Below are 8,391 nucleotides of genomic sequence, written 5' to 3'. Positions count from 1 at the left end.
CAACGCGCATAGACGAAGTAATTCGAGCCATTTTACCTGAGACAAAGGGAGAAAGCATGTCTTTCTTCTCACAACTTCAGAAGCCGACACTCTCCTTTGTGGGGTACAGCCAGCTGATCGCGCGATATGGTTGAATGTGTTTGTGAGCTACGGTTTTTGCGTGAAGCTATTTGGTTTAGCTCATAATATTCTGTCACTTCTGGAGTAGGACGTGTTAATAAAATTTAAAGACGATTTTCAATATAAAGTGTAGACATGGCTTCACTTCTTCTTCCTTGACACTATACAACCTCGAGAGGTCCGACCTGCCATTCCTGGCTTTCTGTGACTTAATTTTACCCGTAGTAAAGTAGTCAGCCTTACGTACGGGGAGGCGGTCTGGATGGGATTTGAACCCCGGCCCTGCCGTGTGAAAACCGGCGCCGCTGTCGCTTTGGCCACCGGACCGCCCCATGGCTTCACAACGTGATAAAAAAACTGGTTTGGTCTACAAATTGCGTAAAGCTATGGTAGAAAAGTTGGAAGAAAAATGCGAAACTATTAGAGCTACAACTAGTGAAACAGTGGAAACCTCAAATGGTATGTGGTATGGTAAAAGAAGAAAGAATACATGGCTAATGTTAAACCTAGTATTAATGAAACAATCCGGCGCCACGAAAAATGCGAATAAAAAACAAAACACTAATCAGTTTTGTTTTTCTGCTCTAAGTAACTGTGTTACGACGCTTTATTTCTTCAGTTTCACTTTGCTTCTGTCGATTTTGTTATATGTATATATATATATATATATATATATATATATATATATATATATATATATATATATATATATATATATATATACACCAGTTGCGTGTATTGTTCATTCTTGTTTCCTTCTTTTTCTGTCTTAACCTTCTCACACAAAAGTACGCGTTGTTCGCCTTAAAATTGCCTTCTGTTATATAAGAATTGATGTTATGGATAATGTTCATTCGCCTGTATCACACACATACCAAAGATGGTGTTGTTTAATAAGAATAGAAACAAAAATAAACCAGCAATCATTCCCTTTCTCATCCTCGCATTCGCAAAGGCAAATTGAGTGTAATCAGTAACACCGTGCGAAGGTCCCTGGCCGGGCAGGTCTTTATAACGTTGTTTAAAATGTAATTATGCATAATAATACCTTCACATTATTTATATGAACTTAGTTCTGTCGAATGCCCCAAAACGCTTAAAATCCACATTGAAAATCGAAAAAAACCCATACATTACATGGAAAAAGCAAAGCAAACAAAAATTAAGCAAGTTTTTCTATACGCTCACAACTTGTCGTATATATTCGCTAATTATTCTTTCCCCAATTTCCATCAGCTATAAGTACGCAACACAAAAAAAATCGAATTTTTTTAAAATAAAGCATGTTCTTATTTAACACTCGTTGCCTTATACGTGTTTGGTATCTTGTAGCGTATTCACCAAATAGTATAGACCAAACAAAATTAAACACCGAACCTTCTTTATCGATGCTGCCGGAATGTTTCCCTCTTAAACGTTTCCTGGCCGCTAATGTAACGGTAGCGCTGCCATTCTGTAGCATTCTGTGCGTATGTTAATATCTTGTGTGTGGTTCACTATACGTCCGACGCCTTTACAGTTGCTTAATGCTTAATGATATTGTAAATATCAGCATTTTTTCCATCAGAGTCGGTATAAGTTTCTAGCCCTCGTTTCAATAAAAATACACACTTTTGCGAATGGCGAATACCTTATCTATCTACCGAACATAGGCCACCTCTATCTCTTTTTCATTGTTCTTTACAAATTCTTCACTTATGCAAAATGCTCCTCTTTTAATATAGATTTCTAGATTACTCAGAAAAAGCATCCCGATGAAAAAAAAAATTAAGTTAGGTGAACTTTAACTTCAAGATTGCTTTTTAAGATTTGTTCTGCCTCACTTAAATTGAAAATTACCAAGAATTGTTTCAAATGTAATGGAGTTGACTAATAAATAACGGATAATAAGAAATAACTAACAACAGACGTGAAGAGCAACTGAAAAAAGATACACAGCATTACAAATACATTGCAAATACAACCACAGTTACAGCACTTCACGATTTCGATGCATATATTGCTGTAATGTCCTTGCTTAGTTGTGCAATATTTCACCATACCACGCGCCTCCTTTTTTTTATCCCGCACTATGTTTTCTTCGACTTCGTTCTCTTGCTAATGTTTCTGCATTCATAATTGTTTTGATATAAATTTGTTGTTTCCTACTTTATTATACTGTTTGAAAAAGGCCTTTTCCAAATAGTTTTTACACTTTCTTTAAACTTCTCTTTCACCAGTTAACTACATCTCTTTCGAGTTTGGAAGGGTTATTTTACAGTTTTATTTACCTTCGTGGTTCACTCATATCGCTTAGAATTTTGTCAGACTTTTCGGATGTCGGTTTAAGTGTGTAGATGTGTGTAATTTGCTATTTATCTACTTCCTGTGCATGTGTAACCTTGTACGATCGACGTATGTCAATATTCGCATTCGATTAAGTGTGTTAAATTCCCGTTCTAGCTTTCCTAGCGTCCATCTTAATTAATTTTAATTGTTAACAACCATCTTGTGAGACGTGCCTCGCACGCAGATAAATAATGGCTCATGCAAAAAGGCGATCAAACGGATAGGCACTTCAAGGAAAATTAAAAACTCGAAAGAAACCTAACTATTTTTTTTCCTTTCTTTACAACTATCATAAACAAGCCTATTTGTACTAGTTTAAAAAATCAATTAGGACAAAATGATACTTTTTTCATAGCTATCCGCTTCTGGAAGACAAAAATAACGAAACATCCTGTTCTATTGTTCCACCTTCTATAAGAACTATCAATAAATAATGGTACAAAGTCTCTCTGCAAGATGCTGCGGTTGTTTTTTACTTAATGTTTGTTGTTGTTGAGCCATCGTCGTTTGTCTGTGTGCGCAGCTCATTTCAACATGTTCCCAGAGCGCAGGAGATCTACAAGTAAAGCTTAACCTATAAATCCCTTACAACCTAAGTAACGGAAGTACTATATCAAATGGTGTCCATCGACAGGCACCGATCGTACACTGCTGTCGTCACCTTCTCCGACCGGCTTGCCGAGTCGCGGTGACCAACGTGGACGCTGTCGCCGTCGTCGTTGACCGGACGACGTGTCTAGTTGTAGCTTGTGATGTATCCCCCCAGTTATCGTACCCGTGTCGCTATGTTTGCTGCTGATACTACTGCTACTGCTGCTTCTACTACTAACGTTATTGCTGTTTCTTCGACTTTGCAAAGCGCTTCCCGAAAGAAAACAGCTTCCGGGGGCGCTTCTTAACGTCCTCGTCGAAGATGGACGAGTCCGTCGAGCCGGCATCGTCGGGCTGGTGCAGGGCTGTGCTTGTAACGGGAGCGACTGCGTCTCCGAAGGCCACCGTCGTAGACTTTTGATCGCCGCCTCCGATTCGCCGAGCATCCTGGAGTACATCCTTCCCGTGCTGTTGATGCTGTTGCGGCTGCTGTGAAACTTTACCGTCGATGAACCGCTGCTGGAGCTGTTGCTGGTGCTGTATATACTGCTGATGCTGGGGTAGTTGCTGCTGGTTGAAGCCGACGAGTCCTGCGGTGGCACCGACCGGAGCAAACGATGCTGGCGTCGAGACAGTTGAAGCTGACGGTGGAGCAGGTACCGTTGGGGATTCCAGGGTGACCAGGTCCGTGCTGTCAGCTCGGGCCATTTGAAAGAGGCTAAAACATGGAAATGGGTCGATCATTAAAAAATGAACATTATAACTATTAAATCAAATTAAAAACATTATACTGCAGTTGGATTATTTTTTTTCTCCACAAGTCGAATTTTTCTACCAATTCTTAGATCTCTTATTTGTAGAACAATTCATGAACAACAATTCAGAACATTTCAAAAGTAATAAAAAAATAATCACAGCATAATAATCGAGCAAAGTATCAACACCAAATAAGATCTTCTCCATCGAAACTAGTTTTAATAGTTTTTTATTACGCTTTATTAACGATTTCAAATCGTTTGTTTTTAGGAAACAAAGGAGAACATTTTCCTTCGTTTTTTTTTTTTGCATTGAGAAACAGCTGTAAATCAATAAAGCGAAAAAAAATTAACAACAAAACACAGGAAGAACCGGAAGGCTTGCATAATTCTTTAACAATATAGAAAAAGGAAATAACAAAAATTAGTATAAGCAGTTATTCTTTGATGGCAACGTGGCTGGCGGAAGCTTAGAAGTAGGGAGCGAAACAAACAAAAAATATGCGTAAGAGATAAGGAAACTCACGGAACGCATCTTTGTATGTTGTTGTCTTGCACTTTCCAGGAAGAATATTGTGCTACACGCACGATTCCATTTGTCGCTTTCTTCGCACTCTCTTTTTTCTCTATTTTTTGTCCTGCATTTTGCTTTAAACTAACTATCTGCAAAGTCGCAACGATTTGCAACCACTTTTAGCGCCCTAAAAAGGTGTTGGCATTTCCTCTATTTCCAGAACAACATAATAATAATTATCCATCGAGTGTCGTTTCGTCACACTTGTTTTTACATCTACAGTACACCGAGAAGGGACTCGTTTATATCACTTTTGCTACTGTTAGTACTGCTATTCTTATCGTGCAGCTTTTGCTGTCTGAAATAGATAGCAAACATAATATACAACGAACACATAGGGTGAGAAAATGTGCTTGCTGCTTTACGATTGAATGATGTGTTTTTTTTTTCTCATTCAAACCTACCAGCCCATGGGTACGGAAAGAATTTTAGCGTTTGTTTGGTTAGTGTGTTCGCTTAAACTATCAATGTATGTTTCGGGTAGTTTGTCTAGTACTGTGTTGTGGGCGAATCTAAAACAATATGAGGAAAAACGCTTTTGTGTGAGTGCAACCAAATTGGAATCTTACCTCTGCGAGGATAGTGTCTTGCGGGGTGGAGGCATCGGTGCTTTACCGACCGCACTCGGTACCACCTGGGGCAGTTTGGCTGGAGCCTTCTTCCCCCGTGGTAGCACACTACGGTCAATTGTTGCAGGCGATGACGACGACACTTGGTATTCTTCCCCAAACAAACTTTGTGCACTTGGGGTAACCGCAAACCCATGCATCCAAACCGAGCGCGCACATACACAGATTTATTTTTTTAAAGAACACCATACATAAACAATGTCGTGCCAAAGTAAAATTTCAAGTGCAGTTAAATTAAACGACACATACATTACCCAGCGACCAGAGACAGTTGTTGCACCAAACAGAACGGAATATGATGTAGCAAAATCATGTTGAAGTGTGGTGTGGCAGGTGATCGATTTATGTGTATATCAGGATCGACAGCAAAATACATACACATGAAAGAAAAGAAACATAAAAATAAACGAAGATCAACATAAGGAAATGATAGTTAGAATTAAGGAGGAACTGGAACAGAGGATATAGATTCGTGAGGAACGTTTGGGATCTGATCTTACCTGTCACCGACAGAGTGCTCATGTGAGATGGATGGGAAGGCAACTCCGGTGGAAGACGAGAACGGCAAAGTTGGATGTACGCCGGACGGTGGCGCTGGGACGGAGTAGTTCGAAAGGCTCGGATAGCCGCCACTACTACTGGTGGTGGTGTTGGTAAAGCTGTTGCTGTTGGTGTTGGCTGGGCCGTAACCGCTCAGTGTACCACCGGTCGCCGACGAATTGTACGAAGCGGCCGTACTCGGTGCGATGATGCCGGTGTTAAGAGTGTTGAGGGCGCTCATCTGCAGGTTAGAGGTGGACGGACAACCGCCAAGGAAGAATGTCACCGTGTCGCGTTCACGGTCACCTTCATCGCTCGCGGAAGAATCGTCCCTACCACCACGACAATTGCTCTCCAAATATCCTATACCAAGAAACCAGGATGATGTTACCGAAAAGGTGAGAGTTCCAGGATGGAACCAGAGTGTTGCCAATCCAAACATCATGCACGAATGATATGTTAACGGAACATACGGAACAGGATAAGGCAGGAAGGAGTGTGAGAGAGTAAAAGAAAAAGAGAAAACAAAATCTAATGAAATTAAATACAAATGAAATGGAGTACGTAATCGGATCAAAAGGGCAAGAAATACAGTGAAAAGGATAATGCTATGTTGAAACATAAACCCTACAATGCACTGACCTATTACGCACACGAAACATAACAAATCTACAGTCAGTCAGTTTGTGAAGCCTATCATGTTAATAATGCAGCAGTTTTATTGTTGCCATTCCTTTCCTCAAATGGTTCATAGATCCATTTTTTACTTGTTTGCATCTTTTTGCTGTCAGCAGTTGTGCGTAATATTGTCATATTGTGCTGGAACTGTCATTTCTGGCTTTCAGTGACTTTTACCCGTAGCAAAGTAATCATCCTTGCGCACGAGGAGGTGTTCTGGATGGGATATGAACCCCGGTCCTGCCGTGTGAAGATCGGCGCCACTGTCGCCTTGGTTACCGGACGGCCCTATAATAATCAAGTACATGCCGTAAATGCATGTCAATTTATCAAATGTAATAGTTCTGTGATTTCTGGTTGGCATCTACCAAACATTCCCACCAGGAATTTTCCACTCTAACCCTCTGTCTAGCAATAAAAAAAACTCCTTATTGTAGGCTTCAGTAGCACTCAACTTTATAAGTGAATAGCTTGTTAAAGTAAAATCCAAAAATTATTTATTTATGTATTAAGCAGCAACTATGAATTCGCGAAAAAATTATGTGAGTTTTGTATGGAAATATGTCAAAAACCGACAGCATTTTGTCAAGAAAATCAAATTGCTATTTGTATAGACCGACTTGTAAATTTTATAGTCGACAGCTACCCGGATCGCAGAATACCTTGAAAAAGGCGATACTTTATCACGAAACTATTAACATTATTTTTGAATATATGCCATTCTGCCAATAAACGTACTTCCACAGCAAAGACAATGACCATCCATACGACTTGTAAAGGTAAAAATTTATATATTTGGATAGCTGCAAATGGTGCGCACGTTGTCATAAATCGATGTGTTTGCATATTGATGTTCTGCTATCTTCTAAGCAAATAATTTGCAACTCAACATGAGCTAAGTTCCGGTATCAAATGCTCCAAAGTAGCACGACCACGGCACGTTCCGGCACGTCACGTCACCTCAAGTCACGTTTTTTGTAAGAATAATTTACCAGATCGCCTTGTCTTATTAGTATGCGCTAACATGCTAACTGTTCGGTTCGGATTTTTATAATATAATTCACTTCAATTTAATTCAATTCTTGTCATCGGTATGTATACTGGCTTGAGAAGCATCTTAGTTCGAACACAAACATACACACACAGCGAGGGCAAAGTAAGGCGAGATGGACCATGCGCTTAAAAAAGCTTATGTGTTTTATGGAATGTTTCATGTTATTCGTCTAATGAATCGTTACACTATATGATAGTTGCTTGTTACGTTTAGTTTATGTATCTCAAGGTGCCTTTAAGTTACTTTACATTGTACATGGAATAATGCTAACATTGAACCTTAATAAGCTTTAGTAATCCTACCTCATTTTGTCCTTTTATTACATCCGACAAATCCAGAGGCTTCATTAGTTATAAGCAAGCCACAAACACAAATGCACTCGCACACACACACATATACACACAGCTTTGAGGGTAGTATTAAGTAGCAAAAGTGCAGCAACACCAAGCATAGTAGGCGTTGGCTACAAAAGAGCATGTAAAAAAACTCAACAAAGCGCATGTGGTTAGTATCTTATAGATTTAATAATAACACCTGCGAAAAGCTTCACACACACGATCATGGCAAAAAGATTTCATGTTTTTGTTTTATGCTCGTGTGTGTGTGTTTTTGTGTGTATGTAGGTAGAAACAAGGGGAGGATTGTGCAAAGAGAAAGAAGCAATCAGAAGAGACTGATAGTTAATTCTTACGGCAATTCGAAATCTTACCTCTGTGCTCTTTGCGGAACTGGTAACGTCTTTGGCTTTAGGCATACCTCCCCTAAAACTGTAACGCTGTATAAGGTGTGGTACAATACGAACATACACGGTTCCAAACGTACGGATCCGACTCCATCATGCGCGTCATTTTGACTAATAGTTAGCAAGCTTTCAGGAATATTTATGCATTCGTATATGTATTGATTGTGAATCTCTGTGTGTGTATGTGTGTATAGGGGATGTTGTACAGCAAAATATAAAACGTTTTTAGTATTCCTTATGTTTGTAAAGGTGTTGAAAACTAATTTAGAAGTACAAGGATGTACATTATTTTAACAACCAGCTTTTACTGCGTTAATTACGGAATTATACAAGTAACGAATTTACTGTATGTATTTCTATTGCATCATTCCGATAGAAAC

The 8,391-nt window shown here is 39.4% G+C and overlaps 1 protein-coding gene across 1 annotated transcript; it reads right to left on the bottom strand.

Annotated features, from left to right (window-relative positions):
* Positions 1 to 1,386: 1,386 nt before the first annotated feature.
* On the bottom strand, positions 1,387 to 8,110 carry LOC118511860. The gene is made up of 4 exons (XM_036055432.1): positions 7,979 to 8,110; positions 5,498 to 5,900; positions 4,938 to 5,111; positions 1,387 to 3,757 (listed from the first exon to the last, which is right to left on the bottom strand). The coding sequence occupies exons 2-4, from the start codon at positions 5,776 to 5,778 to the stop codon at positions 3,280 to 3,282; spliced, it is 933 nt and encodes a 310-aa protein (XP_035911325.1). The 5' UTR covers positions 5,779 to 5,900; positions 7,979 to 8,110; the 3' UTR covers positions 1,387 to 3,279.
* Positions 8,111 to 8,391: the final 281 nt, after the last annotated feature.

This window comes from Anopheles stephensi, chromosome X (genome assembly GCF_013141755.1).
Source record: "Anopheles stephensi strain Indian chromosome X, UCI_ANSTEP_V1.0, whole genome shotgun sequence".
Taxonomy (NCBI): Eukaryota; Metazoa; Arthropoda; class Insecta; order Diptera; family Culicidae; genus Anopheles; species Anopheles stephensi.
Note: the sequence above shows the minus strand (reverse complement) of the source record. Positions and strands in the feature narration are given on the sequence as shown.

Coding starts and splice junctions, on each gene's coding strand:
- LOC118511860 (XM_036055432.1), bottom strand. CDS start 5,778: ATGAGCGCCCTCAACACTCTTAACACCGGCATCATCGCACCGAGTACG. Junction 5,112..5,497: donor GAGCACTCTGTCGGTGACAG/GTAAGATCAGAT, acceptor GGTTACCCCAAG/TGCACAAAGTTTGTTTGGGG. Junction 3,758..4,937: donor AAGACACTATCCTCGCAGAG/GTAAGATTCCAA, acceptor TCCATGTTTTAG/CCTCTTTCAAATGGCCCGAG.